Raw genomic sequence first — 18,573 nt, 5'->3', positions numbered from 1 at the left:
AAGGCTGTCAATGATATGGAGATCCAAAATTGTATCTAGTTTACGACCGCTTCCTTCAGACGCCTAAGGACAAGAGTCTTTGGCCACTGTGGCATTTGTGTTGACAACAGGATCCTTGTGTCAAGGCAGTTGACTCCCCAGCTTTTCTAAATGGCTCAAAGACTTGGACTGCTTGGCCTCAAGGCCTGGAGGGGTACCAGCATCAGCTGGGAGGACAGGTGTGCTAACATCAGTGTACTTGAAGGAGCCAAACGCACCAGTATTGAGGCCATGATCATCCAAAACCAACTTCAATGGGCCGGCTATGTGCTTAGGATGTCAGAGACCCAACTGCCAAAGCAAATTTTCATTTCCCCGACAGGGTTCCGAACAAGACGAGGACAAAGGAAGCGCTTCAAAGACTCCCTGAAGATTCACCTCAAGAATTGCAAGGTAGACATTAACACCCATGAGACCCTTGCTCAGGAGAGACCTACTTGGAGGAACCTCCTGATTGAAGGGACACAATTCTTCGAGGGAAGCCCATGGCAAGTAGAGGCCGAGAAAAGGAGGCTGAGAAAAGAATACCAGCGAGCTAGAGTCGAAGGACCATCCCACCTCCCGGAAACACCTGCCAAGTGTGCAGTCAAAAATGTGACTCTAGGATCGGGCATGCAAGAACCCACAGAACTCATGGGCAGTGCCACGGAGTTTCTTAGGTGGACAATCATAGTTGCTAGCCAGTGATCACTGCAGAAGAAGTTATGAAATTCCCTTTTGAAAGTTGTTACTGAATTTGCTTTTGTCTCTTTTAATCCACTGTGTAAACATTTTTTCTCTTGTTGCATCCGGTTCTTTTGCTAATGATCTTAAATCTGTGTCCTCCAGTTGGCGACCCTCCTGCCAGTGGAACAGTTTCTCTTTATTTATTTTATTAATTCTTTGTAACGCTTTATCAAATCTCCTCTTATTTTCGTTGTCCTAAAGAGAACAACTGCAGTTCCTGTGCTCCTACAAATAACTTAAATCACATATCTCCAGTAAATCTTTCTTGTACCTGTTTAAGGCCTTGGTATTCTTCCTGTACAATGCCAAGAATTGACCACAGTACACCAGCTGCGGCCCCCCTCGGTATCTCTGTTCCTACATAGGCTGCACAATTATCATGCTGAGGTCCTGGTAAGAGGCTCTGGAGCCCTCACAGAATGAAAAATAAATAAATGCAACTACTGCAAAACTGCTTTCATTTAAATTGAGCCTTCACTCTATGCCCCAATACACCGCACAAAGGTATCGCCATATACAAAATAACAGTCACCAGGGAGAAAATATATTGTCCATGTCAGAGTTCAGCTAAACCACTAGATAATTAACTGCTTTGTGTTCTTCTTTCCTTATGGTTAGTTCACAGAACTGTAATGGCACAATTCTGTCACAAAAACTACAAAAAATCAAAACCTTGCGTTGAAATCTGGTATAAATTTAAAGTCAACTTGTATCAACTCATTTACTTTTACAAAGCGCACCACATGTGCATCACATCACAAGAGAGAAATCAGTTTCTAACATTTGTTCCGTGCTTTCGGCATTGTACAATCTTTCTTCACCCCTCCCCCCCCATTTCCTCTTGTTGAACACAACCATGATCTTTTCAAAAATCTTAAGAACATAACCCTCAACATGTAAGATCGCTAAATAAAAACACACAGACGGACATCCAGCTCATCAGCCCGCCTATAGATTGAACTTTCAAATTTAAAAACAAAACTCTGTGAGGGATCAACTTACTCGCTTTCCTCATCGTCTCCACATAACTTTAGCTCGTAGAGTAATTCGGTGTTACCAGGAAGTTGTGGTGTGTTGGGTACGTTGCAAAAGTCTTTAGACAGGAACTTCGATTTCAGTTAGCCCACTGCAATGAGTACAGTTCAGAGGCACAAGGAATTGTAATTTCTGTTCAGAATGAATTGCACAAAGCAGCATCACATTTTACACCCACGTTTATTTCAAAGCGGATTGGCAAATGCAGCCTGTACCTGGCTTTAAAGCAACCAGAAGAGGAAACACTTTGCCATGTGTTGCTGCTGACTGATAACATCATCTCCAGTGGGAGACTAACACAATTAGACAGCCAGGATAATAAAGTGCAAATGCTGCAGCCTCGTACTTCAAAAATCCACTGCATTCTTAACGGAAATACTGAACAAATTGCTTTGAGCTTGGGAACAGAGAAGAGCCAAAAGAATCACTGTTCATTTTTGTAATGATTTGATAAATAAAGTGAGGAAAGGAGGCAAACAAATTGCGAGGTTCAGAATATTAAGGTCTCAATATATATACCTCCCTACACCCCCATCCCACCCACTCTTGTGGATGGATGCCAGATGCCCGTTCCCCATGCACCTGCCACTGCCAGTAAACACTGGCTAGATTCCTGGCCAATCTTACCATTTCCAGAAAGGAGTTGCCAAAAGAGCAACGGTGGTACCAGGCCATGAGGCATCAGTGGAAAGCCCATGAAAAAAGAAGTGGGGGGGGGGGGATCTTTGAACAGACAGCTCTCCTTCTATAATTTCCATAAACCCCTACCTTTTTAGGCCTCGGTCTTAACCAGAGACCTTCAAAGACGTTTCTTTCATCCCGACTCGCTGTCAGCTACCTCTTTTAGTGCTGCAAAGTGGAATTCTCCTCATCTGCAGTGGAATGTAAAATGATCCCTGATGCAGGAAGGGAGGGGTATATGGTTGGGTCACAGGCGACAATCCTGTCCTACTACTGCTCCATCGAGTAGAGAATTTGGCCCACAGGGTCAATTTAACTCCCCCTCCCCTCCAGTGGAATCAGCACGGCTAGGTAGTTAAATTATTCAGTTTTCTTACTTGCAGGAATCCTAATGCCATGTTTGCTGACAGTCTGCTGCCACGATATATGTTGAGGGTCTCAAGTAAAGTTGTCATAGTCCCAGATGACCACAGGTTGCTTTCCCCTTTGAGGGGGCGAGCTGACTGGTTGTGATTTAACCTGAGGATCACCACATCTCAGTTGAGGGGCAAGTATTAGAAGTCAGTGCCTTCATGAATAACTTGAGGGTCCACTTGACTAGACAGCTAGGGCGAGATTCTCCGACCCCCCGCCGGGTTGGAGAATCGCCTGGGACTGGCGTGAATCCCGCCCCCGCCGGTTGCCGAATTCTCCGGCACCGGATATTCGGCGGGGGTGGGAATCGCGCTGTGCTGGTTGGCGGCCCCCCCCCCGGCGATTCTCCGGCCCGCAATGGGCCGAAGTCCCGCTGCTGGAATGCCTGTCCTGCCGGCGAGAATCAAACCACCTCTCTTACCGGCGGGACAAGGCGGCGCGGGCGGGTTCCGAGGTCCTGGGGGGGGGCACGGGGCGATCTGTCCCCGGGGGGGTGCCCCCACGGTTACCTGGCCTGCGATCGGGGCCCAACGATCCGCGGGCGGGCCTGTGCTGTGGGGGCACTCTTTTCCTTCCGCCTTCGCCATGGTCTCCACTATGGCGGAGGTGGAAAGAGACCCCCTCCTCTGCGCATGTGCGGGGATGTCATGAGCGGCCGCTGACGCTCCCGCGCATGCGCTGCACGGCAAAGTCATTTCCGCGCCAGCTGGCGGGGCACCAAAGGCCTTTCCCGTCAGCTGGTGGGGCGGAAATCAGCCCAGCGCGGGCCTAGCCGCTCAAGGTTAAGGCTCGGCCGGTCAAGATGCGGAGAATTCCGCACCTTTGGGGCAGCGCGATGCCGGACTGATTCGCGCCGTTTTTGCGCCGATCGACGGACATCACGCCGATTGCGGAGAATCCCGCCCCTAGTTCGTGATGCAGAGCAAAGCCAGCAACGTGGGTTTAATTCCCGTACTGGCTGAGGTTATTAATGAAGACCCCAGGACCTTTAAGGATAGAATTCCAGAATTAAAGGCACAACTGCTGATGGTGGAATGATTAAAATCAGAATAGGAGGGATCTGATGATTGTACGTTGATGGGCGAAATTCTCTCATCCTGGGACTAATTCCTGATGACCAACAGCCGATAAAACATGCATCCTGTGATCCTCTGAGGCCATCTCAAGGTGGTCTTACGTTTGGGAAATGGTGAGTCCACTGCAAAATGGGCCTATGTTCCTACGTCCCATGGCGGGGCAGGAATGTGGAGTGTTTCCCACTGTGGAGGCCGATGGGCAAACCCGCTAAATCCTCTGGCCCCAAGCTCATTAATTATGCAACCGGGTGTTTTGCGTGGTTTTCCGAGGTGTGGCAGACCTGATGGTGTACAGTTCGCATCCGTAATGATGCATATTTTCATACATTTTAATCAAGAGTGAAATGATCTATTTTTCCTGCTATGCCATTACAATTGTTGCAGTAGAGCACAGCACTAAAATACGGCTTCAACTGAAAAACAATTATAAACAGGCAAAAGCAAATCATGGAATTGTCAATGTTTATATTCACTATTACTACAGGTTACCAAAATAAATGAACAAAGATGTTGTGATGGACTGAATTACAGACTTTTGACGACCATCTGTGTTTGGCATGAACTTTTCGTAAACATATGTTTCGTACAACAGATTAAGGTCATTAACCCATTCATTTTTGTGATTGCTAGTATCAGGTTTAAATATAGAAATATGTAGTTATGTTTTAGTTGCATCAGTGATTATGGCAAGGCCGGCATTTAAAAAATAATCTTAGTCAAGACGATGCTGTCATCTTGAAAGGTAAAATAAAACTAGAGAGGGCAATATTACCTCATGGCAGGACCTGGAAATACAGATCAGCTAATGACACTTAAATTGCTGCCTCTCAATTTTAGGCAGCAACTTTGACAAGCACCCACAATCAGCAGGAATTACATCTCCACCGGAGCGCCGGCAGAATTTATAGCTCAAAGATTCCCGATGCAGACCTGTTCAGAGGATGGGTGTGAGCGCGCTGTCAGCAGAAAGGACAGGAGTCAGACTTTGGCATAAACTGAGGAGCATCAGAGCTTTCCTAACAGCGAGTTAGAATCATTCTCCTGCCTTGTATAGTGACCCAATGACAGTGCCAAGACAAGCCTGTCACCCTGGAATGATGACCCTTGGAGGGTGGAACAGGGTGGTCGGGCAGGGGGCGTTGTGGTGGAGGAGGGAAATTGGGAGTAATGGGCGAAAGAGGGAAATGAGTGGAGAGAGGGATTGAGGGGGAGGGGGAAGGTGGGATTGAGGGGGAATGGAGGAAGGGAGGGATTGGGATGGAAGGAGTATCATGGGGGAGGGATTGAGGGGGGATTGGGGGAGGAGAGAAATGTGGGGGAGGGAGGGATGGGGTGGCTGTGATAAAGGAGGGAAATGGGGGAGGCGGGGATTGGGGGTAGGAGGGGGGAGGGAGATGAGCTGACAGACCATAGCCTCATCCTATGAGAATCTAGACAATGAGGGCCTCCCTGGTTCTCCTGGCATGTTGGAACCTTGCCGCCACCTGTCCTCCAGTCCCTCAGTGGATTGGGCTTGGTCAGCGCGCTGCAGCGTTCTAGGTCAGGGGTCACCCATGGGCTGGGGGGGTTGAGCAGCTTTGCTACAGTGAGGTCGTCAAGGCATCTTTAAATATTGTGGAGACCCATAACGGGCAAACACAGCTGCAGCCTGTCTGTCCTACCAAACCCGCCCATGACAGAGCCATACTGCAGCTTCTCTCCTGAAAGTCAATTTTCTCTACTTTGACTGTGAGTAGCCTCTAGCTTCACAGCTGAAGTCTATTTCAAATGAGGAATTAGCCTTGTTCATTGTGATACCATGTCATACTCCATTGTTGACCATTTAATAAACAAAATTGATACACTATCAATTACGACGAGACGAGAGTAGAGAGTAATCGAAGCTTTATTAAGCAGAGATGTGTTGCCTCCACTTTATTAAGCAGAGATGCTTCAGTGAGCTGCTGCCGAAATGGCTGCTGCTCGGAGAGCCCACACATTTATACTCCGCCTATTGGGCGGATCCAGTAGGCAGGGATCTACCCCCGTACCTGTAGTACAGGAGCCTTACCGTATTACTTCTCACATATACAAACAGTGGTGACTACCACAAAAATATTCTCAACTCTCCTTTCAGAAGGCTTTCAACAAGATCCCACATAAGCGATTAGTGCCTTGCGATTGGGGGTATTGTATTGAGATGGATAGTAAACTGGTTGGCAGACAGGAAACAAAGGGCAGGAATAAACAGGTCTTCCGCAGGCAGTGACAAGTGGGGTACCTCAGGCATCAGTTCGAGGACCCCAGATACTCACAATATATATTAATGATTCAGATGAGGGAAGTAAATGTAATGGGCCCGATCTAACCAAATGGGAACAGAGACCCATAGCGAATGCATTTAGCCACGTGTTTTCTGGCGCTCGTAGTGCCGAGAAACACCCCGCTTGCTAATGCCCATCTGGTTAGATACGGGACACCAGCGTGGAATGCGCGCCCGAGGCCGCACTCAGCCCCATTTTCTGCACTGAGGAGCTCCGATCGCCGGAACTGCTGCAAGAGAGCAGGATGCCATTTTTAAATGGCACCCCAATCTCTCAGCTACTGACGCAATTCCGAACTCTCCCAAGCCCCATCTCATGATGAGGGGTACACCATACCCGTGCAGTGCACCCCCATGGCCCGATCATCGCCACGCAAAAAATGTCAACTTGACACCTTAGTACCGCCAGCTTGGCATACTGGCAGGGGCCCTGCCAGCTGACAGTGCCACCTGAACATGCAACCGAGGGCCACCAATACCATGGGAGACCCCCACGAATGCCATTCCATCTGGTCCCCATTTGTAGAGACCGGCACTGAGTGGCACTCGACCAAGGTCTCCAAGGCAAAGAGGATAGATACCAACACCTTGGTTACCTGAGGGAACTGCATATTAGAGTGAGACTAGCTAGGGTGGCATGGTGGTGCAATGTTTAGCACTGCTGCCTCACGGCGTCGAGGAACCAAGTTCAACCCCAGCCCCAGGTCACTGCCCATGTAGAGTTTGCACATTCTCCCTGTGTTGGCGTGGGTCTCACCTCCCACAACCCAAAGATGCTCAGGGTAGGTGGATTGGCCATGCTAAATTGCCCCTTAATTGGAAAGAAAAAGAATTGGGTACTCTAAATTTAAAAAAATAGTGTGAGACTAGCTGTCTCGCTCCAATATGCAGATTTGCCAAAACGCGATCCTGCCCACAATGGGTGGGCTTCGCATTGCGCTTTCTTGCAAAATCGTGTTAAATCTCGCACGGCATAGCGAGCCGGGTAAAGTCCCAGGAGCAGGGTCACCCATTATTTATCGGCCACGTAGCGCCGCGGCGTGCTCGGGCGCAGCTTGGCCGGTAGATTGTGCCCAATATCCGCAAATCTGCGGATGACACAATGCTGGATAGGAGGGCGAGCTGTGTGGAGTGGCAGAGATGCTTCAGCGTGATTTGGACAAGTTGAGTAATGGGCAAATGCATGGCAGATGCTGTATAATGTTGATAAATGTGAGGTTATCCACTTTGGTAACAAAAACAGAAGGTAGATTATCTGAATGGCTATAGACTGAGAGATGGGAATGTGCAATGTCGTTGTACACCAGTCTCTGAAAGTAAGCATGCAGGTGCAGCAGGTGGTGAAGAAGGCAAATGGTATGTTGGCCTTTCTAGCGAGACAGAGAGGTTGAGATAGAGGCAGGGAGGGAGCGAGATAGAGAGGCAGGGAGATAGAGATAAATAGAGACAGAGAGAGACGGAGAAAAAAAAGATAGAATGGAATTTTGTAGACCTGCCACTCGATTCAATGAAAATAGTCTCCTATTTAAAATATATTTTGCCAGAAGCTACACATTGTTCAGTTATTTTGTACTTTACAATCATGCAGATTGCAATCACTCAGCATTTAATGTGTTATCATAGAATCTATAGTGCAGAAGGAGGTCATTCGGCTCATGGAGTCTGCACCGGCCTTTGGAAAGAACACCCTACTTAAGACCACACCTCCACCCTAACCCCGTAACCCAGTAACTCCACCTTACCTTTTTGGAATTAATGTTAGGACCACAGTAGGTTGTACAAGTGAACAGATTTTGTTGTTAGAAAACAGCATAAATGTATAGGTTACATTTAATCAAAGTTAGAGGTTCAGGAGACTTTCCAGTTGCAGGATTAATTGAAGTACCTGTCTTGGAACATAGGCCAATCAGTCTCTTGGGCCTGCTCCACCATTCAGTTAGATCATGGCTGATCTGTACATCACCTCCATTTTCCTTTGCTCCACAACCCATGTTACTCTAAGCTTAACAAAAATCTATCTCTGACCTGAAAACTCCAATCGTTCCAGCATCCACAGAATTTGGGGAGAAAATTCCACATTTCTCCCAACCTTTGTGGGAAAAACTGTTTAACAGTGTTAGCCTAGCTCTCATTTGAATCACTAATCACAGTTAAAATCCTCTATTCTGCAAATATTATACCTACGCACATTTGCAGAGCAACAGATTTCAAAAAGCGCAATGCTTCCTGTATAAAATGTATAACTTCTCAACACATAATTAACCCATGTAAAATACAAATGTTTTCTTTCAGCTAGAATCCTGTTACAAATCTGATCCCCTGAATAGTGCAATAATTAGTGAAGTAAATTAAAATGTTAAAAACAAAATTGACAGTAACAAACTGACTGCAGGTCCAATCTTTTCTTTAATAATCTAATTATCAACACTAGGATTAACTAAAGATTAATGAACATTTTCAGTTTGTTGATGATCCTCTCTCTCCATTTAAACTGAATTGCATGGGACAATATTGGATTCTACTTGAATGTGTACTGAAAAATGAAATGTGCACACCTCAGCATCAAATTATTTTACTCCTTGAACCTGATGGCATTTCTACTTTCTTCCCTGAAGTATTTTGTGCCTGTCTGTCAACAACAGAAGTGAGGGCTAAAGGAGGTTAAGCAATAATTGCATAAATGAAAATGTCAACTGAATTCATTTAGCCCTGAATGGTACATAGCAGTAGCATTGTCCTGATTTATAGCAGCTCTAAATTCAGGACTTGGAATTTGACACAATTGACTGAAGGACCCAGCCATTTTGATGAACATTTCCCACCTGAAAATGTCAAAATTTCCATTATTTTTAGAAATTCAGAAGCATTTTATTTGCTTTTGGAAACGTGTTGTACTACATCTATGAATGAGAAACGTCCCCGATGTAACAGGAATAATGTCAGCCCACTTCTGATCCTGAATCAAGCCAGGGAGAAACTCGGAATAAAAATTCTGCTGCAATAGAGCCAAAAAAAAATCACTTTTAACATGATTAATGTTCCTTTAGAAATGACTATAATGAACCATGAATTGAAAACATAGATGAAGTAGTGTCGCGTTTCTATGAGTTTTAAATGGAGAAAGTTAAATATGCAACATCATCGAGTACCAGAAATAATTTATTCCATTACATTATTCACACACTTCTCTGCATCTAATTATTATGAATTTTAATCAGTTAGTTCTTTGGTCAGAACACACAGTACTTACTTTTCAGGTTATCATTTTCTTTGCAGCTAAAGGTTATAGAACATAGAACAGTACAGCACAGAACAGGCCCTTCGGCCCTCGATGTTGTGCCGAGCATTGTCCGAAACCAAGATCAAGCTATCCCACTCCCTGTCATTCTGGTGTGCTCCATATGCCTATCCAATAACCGCTTGAAAGTTCCTAAAGTGTCCAACTCCACTATCACAGCAGGCAGTCCATTCCACACCCTAACCACTCTGAGTAAAGAACCTACCTTGGACATCCCTCCTATATCTCCCACCCTGAATCTTATAGTTATGCCCCCTTGTAACAGCTACATCCACCCGAGCAAATAGTCTCTGAACGTCCACTCTATCTATCCCCCTCATCATCTTATAAACCTCTATTAAGTCGCCTCTCATCCTTCTCTGCTCCAAAGAGAAAAGCCCTAGCTCCCTCAACCTTTCCTCATAAGACCTATCCTGCAAACCAGGCAGCATCCTGGTAAGTCTCCTTTGCACCCTTTCCAATGCTTCCACATCCTTCCTATAATGAGGTGACCAGAACTGCACACAATACTCCAAATGTGGTCTCACCAGGGTCATGTATAGTTGCAGCATAACCCCGTGGCTCTCAAACTCAAACCCCCTGTTAATAAACACTAACTCTATAAGCCTTCTTCACGGCTCTATCCACTTGAGTGGCAACCTTCAGAGATCTGTGGACATGAACCCCAAGATCTCTCTGTTCCTCCACATTCCTCAGAACCCTGCCGTTGACCCTGTAATTCGCATTAAATTTTTTCTACCAAAATGAATCACCTCGCACTTATCAGGGTTAAACTCCATCTGCCATTTTTCGGCCCAGCTCTGCATCCTATTAATGTCTCTTTGCAGCCTACAACAGCCCTCCACCTCATCCAGTACTCCACCAATCTTGGTGTCATCAGCAAATTTACTGACCCACCCTTCAGCCCCCTCCTCCAAGCCATTGATAAAAATCACAAATAGCAGAGGACCCAGCACTATTCCCTGTGGTACACTGCTGGTCAGTGGTCTCCAGTCTGAAAATTTTCCATCCACCACCACCCTTTGTCTTCTATGTGATAGCCAGTTACTTATCCAATTGGCCAAATTTCCCTCTATCCCACAACTCCTTACTTTCTTCATGAGCCGACCATGGGGAACCTTATCAAACGCCTTGCTAAAATCCATGTGTACGACATCAACTGCCCTACCTTCATCTACACACTTAGTTACCTCCTCAAAGAATTCAATCAATTTTGTGAGGCAAGACCTACCCTTCACAAATCCGTGTTGACTATCCCTGATTAAGCTGCATCTTTCCAAATGGTCATAAATCCTATCCTTCAGGACATTTTCCATTATCTTCCCGGCCACCGAAGTAAGACTAACTGGCCTATAATTACCAGGGTAATTCCTGTTCCCTTTCTTGAACAGAGGAACAACATTCGCCAACATTCATTATATACCCATAATTCCTCACACACAGCTAATTGTGTCACATAACTCGCATTTAAATTCTGAAAACAGTGGGGGTTGTTACAGATGTTGTCATTCACAAGGTGGTGATTAATAATTCTTAGGAAACTAATGTCAAAACAAGGAAGGTGATCAAAGTAAGCGAGCCTTGAGTGCGGTGGTCAGAATAAAAAAGGTATAGCTGTCCAACGCTCATACTAATTAAATGGGAAGTCCATCAATTCAGTGAAAGAATGACACACCACAGGAATTTCATTTCCCCTTCAAGAAAGAGATAGGAAACAGGAAGCATCTCTGGGTTTTAGGCCAGTACAGTGCTTCATTAAATATTAATTGTTTACAAGCTTGAACAAATAACAGCCAGGTTATTCACCAACAAAATCCAGCCCTAGAAACACATAATTATTATGGTTAATTCCAAATTCAAAAATATTAAATTGAACACATTGATTTAATGGATAATATACTGCATTATTGCTCTGACTTCAATCTTCCCATTCCCATTTTAAACTGAAATGGGAGCTTTCATTTAGTTGTAAAGACGTTTATTAAAACGCACTCATGACAGCCATTGCAGTTGATTTTGACAATTACAATGAATGATTTGTGGGAAGATCTGTGACAATTGAACAAATGGCAAGTAAAACATGTTGGTAACTGATGTGTTATTTGAGTTGGTTTAACATTGACAGCAACTGGATGCAGTGAGACTAGAAACAGGCTTTCGACACAGGAGATGGTCCAACACTGTTTTATTGAACCTGCTGGTTGCTGTACATAATCTGCTGTGGGTTGACACTCTATTAATCTAAACTGATAACCTCTGACTGGCTTGACCAGACTAGCTCTCTGTCACATGGAGGTGGTGCTCATGGCCTTGTGCACTCTTACTATCTCTGCAGCTGTATCCTGTGAGAAGAGGGAGAGTCTTAATGCCTTGTGTGTTTTATAGTGGTAGTGTCCTGTCTGGTGATTGGTTGTTCTGTGTCGTGTGTGTTCATTGGTTATCCTGTGTGTTAATCACTGCCTGTCTGCATCTCATTATATACATGAGTGGATATTATGACATCTCCCATTTTTGAAATAAATTTTGGAATGTGGCCGTATATACATGTGTGACTATGTAAAAGTGGTGAGTGAATGAACATATGTACATGGGAAGGTGTCGATCGTGCAGAGACAGAGCAAACTGAACAGAATTTACAGGATTCAAGTCTATAGATTCAGTCTTTGTGGTGGGCGACAAATTCTTGTCAATCGCCTCAGAGGTGGAGGGGGGAACGCCGGCACCTGGACAGGCGGGATTGCTGCCAGATCGGTAGCCAAGTGGTACGCGATGTTCTGAGACGGCATGATGACATGCGGAGAAGTGCGGTCAGGTGGTGAGCAGGCAGCTTTGTGCAGCGCCCTCCTGTTGCGCCGTAGAATGGAGCCATCAGCCATTTGAACAACAAAAGACCTGGGGCGGCCTGTCTGACGAGAACAGCTGGGGCAGACCAGCCTCCCTCAGGCAACTGGTCGCGAACAACATCTTCTGGAGCCAGCGCAGGCAGATCAGTGGCATGAGCATCATACGTGATCTTCTGCTGGTCCCTGGATCGCTGCACTTTCTGCAGCACCGTTAGGTGGTCAAGGTCTGGAACATGGATGGCTGGAACAGTCGTCCGCAGGTTGCGTTTCATGAGCAGCTGCGCCGGAGACAAACCAATCGACAGAGGGATTGCCCTGTATCAACAGCGCCAGGTTAAAATCAGAGGCTGAGTCTGCAGCCTTGCAAAGCAGCCGCTTGACAATATGGACCCCCTTCTAGGCCTTCCCGATTGTGGGTAATGGGGACTGGATGTGATGTGACTGAAGTGGTAGGCTCGTGCAAAGCCGAACCACTCTTGGCTGTAGAAACATGGCCGTTGTCACTCATTACTGTGAGTGGTATCCCGTGCCTGGCAAACTTCTCTTTGCAGGCTTTGATGACTGACTTGGACGTCAGGTCTGACAGTTTCACCACTTCCAGGTAGCTGGAGAAGTAGTCGACTGAAAGCACATAATCACATCCATTTGCGTGAAAGAGGTCTATCCCCCACCTTGGACCACGGAGAGGTCACAATCTCGTGCTGTTGCAGTGTTTCTTTGGGCTGGGATGATTGGAATTTCTGGCATGTTGTGCAGTTGAGGACCGTGTTGGCAATGCCCTGGCTGATGCCAGGCCAGTAAACTGCCTGCCGAGCTCTGCGTCAACATTTCTTGACCCCAAGGTGACCCTCATGGATCTGTCTGAGCACCATGGTTTGCATGCTTTGGGGAATGACGATTCTATCCAGTTTAAGAAGGATCCCCTCAACAACCGTTAATTCGTCCTTAACATTGAAGAACTGGGGGCACTGCCCCTTTTGCCAGCTGTGGGCGAGGTGTGACATAACACGCCGCAGTAGAGGATCTTTGGCAGTTTCTTCGCGTATTTGGGCAACTCATTCATCAGTGGCTGGGAGGTTGCTGGCACACAACTGTGTCTCAATGAGGTGAATGAAGTCGCCCTGTTCACACAGCGTGGTGATGGATCAGGATAGGGCATCCGCGATGATCAGCTTCTTACCCGGTGTGTAGACGAGTTCAAAGTCATATCGGCGGAGCCGAAGAAGAATTTGTTGCAGCCAAGGTGTCATATCATTAAAATCCTTTTGGATTATGTGGACTAAAGGCCTGTGGTCTGTTTCCACCGTGAACTTTGGCAGACCGTATTCGTAGTAATGAAACTTGACTATACCTGTCAGGAGACCCAAGCACTCTTTTTCGATCTGGGCACATCGTTGTTCGGTCGGAGTCAAGGCCCTAGATGCATATGTCACTGGAGCCCAGGACGAGGAGTCGTCTCTGGAGTAGCACCGCGCCAATGCCGTCCTGGCTTGCGTCTATGGATATCTTGGTATCCTTGGTCGGGTCAAAGAATGCCAGTACTGGGGCTGTGGCGAGCTTCGCCTTCAGCTCAAGCCACTCCGCTTGATGTGCGGGAAGCCACTGGAATACTGTGGACTTTTTTACGAGGTGCCGGAGGGCTGTGGTGCGGGGTGCCATGTTAGGAATGAATTTTCCGAGAAATGTTACTGTGGTGGTATGTATTAGGGGTAGTACGGTACCTGTGAAGCCGAGAGGCTATTGGCTGACAGTATAAGAGCGCGAGTTCTCCCAGCAGTCGCATTCTGTAACTGAGCTGCTGGGGAACAAGTCTTGCTTAATAAAGCCTCGATTGATTTCATCTCTTCTCGACTTGAGTGAGTAATTGTTGCGCTACATTTACCATCCCAAGGAAATGGAGGACTGCCTTTTTGTCCTCTGGGGTCTTCATGGCATTGATTGCCAGTACCTTGTCAGCAAGAGGTTGCGCACCCTGCTGGGAAATGTGGTCACCCAAAAACTTGATAGCGGACCGACCAAATGAGCATTTGGCCCTGTTGAGCTGGAGGCCATTTTCGTGGATCCTCTGGAAAACCTGTCTGAGGTAAGCGATGTGATCCTTGGGTGTCGTGGACCAGATGATCACGTCGTCCACATCGACTCGCACCCCCTCGATGCCCTCCATCATTTGCTCCATTATTCAATGAAAGACTTCGGAAGCTGATATAATACCAAAAGGCATGCGGTTGTAGCAATACCTGCCGAACGGAGTGTTAAATGTGCACAGCTTCCGACTGGACTCGTCCAGCTGTATCTGCCAGAAACCACGTGAGGCGTCCAGCTTGGTAAAGAATTTGGCATGAGCCATCTCACAGGTTAATTCTTCTCGTTTCGGGATTGGGTAATGCTCTCGCATGATATTGCGATTCAGGTCTTTGGGATTGATGCAAATGCAGAGTTCACCAGACGGTTTCTTGATGCAGACCATGGAGCTGACCTAGTCTGTTGATTCCGTGACCTTTGAAATGATGCCCTGGTCTTGAAGCTCTCGTAGCTGCATTTTCAGATGATCCTTGAGAGGAGCTGGCACCCGGCGTGATGCATGGATGACTGGGGTGGCATTCGGCTTGAGTAGTATCTTGTAGCAATATGGGAGCGTGCCCATCCCATCAAACACATTGTGGTATTGCGTGAGAATGTCATCTATCTCAGCCTGTAGGTTCGCATGGGCGAGGCAGTCACAGGTGTAGAGGACATGGCATGGACTCGCTGGACCAGATTTAGGAGTTTGCATGAGCGAGCACCGAGCAGGGATGCCTTGTCAGACCGGACAATCTCGAATCGTAACGTCACCTTGATTGCCTTGTGAGATACCTAGCTGACACGATCCACTGGCAGCTATGGCATTGCCATCGTAGTCAAGGAGCTGGCAGGCTGGTGGAAGAATGCTAGGTTGGTTTCGGATGCTGTCGAGGATTGACTGGATTATGAGATTCGCAGACGCGCCAGTGTCCAATTTGAATCGCTGTGGTGATGATGCCCACCCGATATGGAGACTCGAGGCAGTCAGCATCGGGGTCCGTCGGGCTTTCGGGATCAGAATCCTGCATGCCTTGTTGTACGCAGCGGACATGTCTGCGCTGCAGCTGGGATCACTGGCTGTTGCTCAGTGGAGCGGACCTGCAGAAGGCCGCATAATGCCCAGGCTTTCCACACTGTAGACATTGTCTGCCTTTGGCTGCACATTGCCGCTTTAAATGGGCGGAGCCACAATTTGGACACGTCACGACGCTGATGTCAGCGTGTTCTGTGCGCCGTCGCGCATGCGCAGTGCGGTCGGCTGACGTTCACACATGCGCAGTAGGATCTTCGACCTCATCGTCCTCCCAGTCATGGCGCGCATGCGAAGAGACCCAGGAAAAGCGTGCGAAAAGGCCACTCTCCTCGATGCTCAGGCCTTGCATTTTTGCGAAGGCCAGCACCCTTTCTGCCTCGTGGGAGGCCAGTTTTGCAGTTTCTGCCGCCCTGATGTGGGAGTAACGATTTCTGGCATGCTCATGGACAACGCACGTTTCAATGGCGATGGAGAGAGTCAACTGTTTGATTTTGAGTAGCTGCTCCCGCAGGGAGTTGGACTGGACCCCGAAAACGATCTGATCCCGGATCATGGAAGCAGTCGTCCAGTCATAATTACATGACTGCGCTAGGATGCAGAGATGGGTCAAGAAGGACTGAAAAGGTTCATCCTTACCCTGAAGCCTCTGTTGGAATATGTACCGTTCAAATGCTACCGTGGGCAGCACGGTAGCATTGTGGATAGCACAATTGCTTCACAGCTCCAGGGTCTCAGGTTCCATTCCGGCTTGGGTCACTGTCTGTGCGGAGTCTGCACATCCTCCCCGTGTGTGCGTGGGTTTCCTCCGGGTGCTCCGGTTTCCTCCCACAGTCCAAAGATGTGCAGGTTAGGTGGATTGGCCATGATAAATTGCCCTTTGGGTCCAAAATTGCCCTTAGTGTTGGGTGGGGTTACTGGGTTGTGGGGATGGGGTGGAGGTGTTGACCTTGGGTGGGGTGCTCTTTCCAAGAGCCGGTGCAGACTCGATGGGCCAAATGGCCTCCTTCTGCACTGTAAATTCTATGAAAAGCTCTCATTCACCTCGACTTCGCAGTGGCTGTCGAATTTCAGCAGAACCGTCTTGAACTTCGTCTTGTCTTCGCCATCGGCAAATGTGAGCAAGTTAAAGATGTGGATGGCGTGATCCCCCGCAGTCGACAGGAACAGCGCGATCTTCCGGGCATCCGATGCTGCCTCGAGGTCAGAGGCCTCGATATAAAGGAGGACCGTCTGTTTGAAGTCCTTCCAGTTGGCGCCGAGGTTGCCGGAGATCCGGAGTTGCGGAGGGAGCTGGATCTTTTCCATGCCGCTGGATGGTTGCTTGCTGGTCGTTGCTGGTTTGTTCGAGTTAATAGTTCCCTGGTACCATGATGTGTTATCTGAGTTGGTTTAACATTGACTGCAACTGGATGCAGTGAGACTAGAAACAGGCTTCCAACACTGTTTTATTGAACCTGCCGATTGCTGTACATAATCTGCTGTGGGTTGACACTCTATTAATCTAAACTGATCACCTCTGACTGGCTTGACCAGACCAGCTCTCTGTCCATTGGAAACGGTGCTCATGGCCTTGTGCACTCTAACTATCTCTGTAGCTGTATCCTGTGAGAAGAGGGAGAGTCTTAATGCCTTGTGTGTTTTATAGTGGTAGTGTCCTGTCTGGTGATTGGTTGTTCTGTGTCTTGTGTGTTCATTGGTTATCCTGTGTGTCAATCACTGCCTGTCTGCATCTCATTATATACATGAGTGGATATTATGACAGTAACCATTTACAGGATAACAACATCAGTAAAACTTTTGTGATGAAGCCTAACTTACAAAAAAATGACTTGCCAGAGCAACTTTTCCCAATAATTTGTTTTGTGTGGGATGGATATGCATATTTTTGTGGGAGTTTTTTAAAACTAATTTACGGGTTGTGGTAGATGAGGCTGTGGATATCCTTTATTTGATTTAATATCAGCAATGTGCAGATCAAGGTTGGAATAGGAGAGTAGAGATGGAGGAGACAATTCCTCCACTCCATCGAGAAAATGTGCTCTTAACTCAGACGTCAGAACAAGTAGAGGGTCAATGCAACATTTATATTAGTCAAAACAGCCATCTGTGCAGTGCCTAGACTGCAAGTGAGTATTTGCAATCTGTTTACTTCATAGAAAAACAAACAGAACCAAGGTGGCATTGCTATTTAAAGAGGCTCCAAGAACTTAATTGCTCTACAATTTGAGCACTGTTGTGAAGAGGTTCCCAATCCACAGTGAGAATAAAACTGTGGTATACGTCAGAATCTAGAAATTTTGGCCTAAGTTTTCCAAACGTTGGGATAGGTCGGTGAGCCCAGGCAGGTGAACAGCAGGACCCCAAGGCATATTTGACCCGTTATGGTAGCCCGCTTCTAAAAGTGACTGGTCCCATCAGAGGCCTGGCAGCTCTGTAACCTTGACAGCCACACCCAGAAATGACCGTTGCTGAAACTGATTTGATTTGATTTGATTTATTATTGTCACATGTATTAGTACACAGGGAAAAGTATTGTTTCTTGCATGCTGTACCAACAATGCATACCGTACATAGGGAAGGAAGGCGAGACTGCAGAATATAATGTTACAGTTATAGCAAGGTGTAGAGAAAAGATCAACTTAATACGAGGTAGGTCCATTCAAAAGTCTGATGGCAGTCGGGAAGAAGCTGTTCTTGAGTCGGTTGGTACATGACCTCAAACTTTGGTATCTTTTTCCTGACGGAAGAAGGTGGAAGAGAGTATGTCCGGGGTGCGTGGGGTCCTTAATTATGCTGGCTGCCTTTCTGAGGCAGCGGGAATTGTAGACAGAGTCGATGGATGGGAGGCTGGTTTGCGTGATGGACTGGGCTACATTCACAACCTTTTATAGTTTCCTGCGGTCTTGGGCAGAGCAGGCTCCATACCAAGCTGTGATACAACCAGAAAGAATGTTTTCTATGGTGCATCTGTAAAGGTTGGTGAGAGTCGTAGCTGACATGCCAAATTTCCTTAGTCTTCTGAGAAAGTAGAGTCGTTGGTGGGCTTTCTTAACTATAGTGTCGGC

General features: G+C 47.0%; 1 protein-coding gene across 1 annotated transcript in view; it reads right to left on the bottom strand.

Moving 5' to 3' along the window:
- cep85l (centrosomal protein 85, like) overlaps positions 1 to 1,899 on the bottom strand; it is a 447,302-nt gene extending 445,403 nt beyond the window's left edge. Inside the window, exon 1 of the mRNA XM_072499390.1 lies at positions 1,768 to 1,899. Within this exon, the coding sequence (XP_072355491.1) occupies positions 1,768 to 1,780 (13 nt within the window). The 5' untranslated portion in view covers positions 1,781 to 1,899. The remainder of the gene's footprint in view (positions 1 to 1,767) is intronic.
- Between the last annotated feature and the right edge of the window lie 16,674 nt (positions 1,900 to 18,573).

This window comes from Scyliorhinus torazame, chromosome 4, assembly GCF_047496885.1.
Source record: "Scyliorhinus torazame isolate Kashiwa2021f chromosome 4, sScyTor2.1, whole genome shotgun sequence".
Taxonomy (NCBI): Eukaryota; Metazoa; Chordata; class Chondrichthyes; order Carcharhiniformes; family Scyliorhinidae; genus Scyliorhinus; species Scyliorhinus torazame.
Note: the sequence above shows the minus strand (reverse complement) of the source record. Positions and strands in the feature narration are given on the sequence as shown.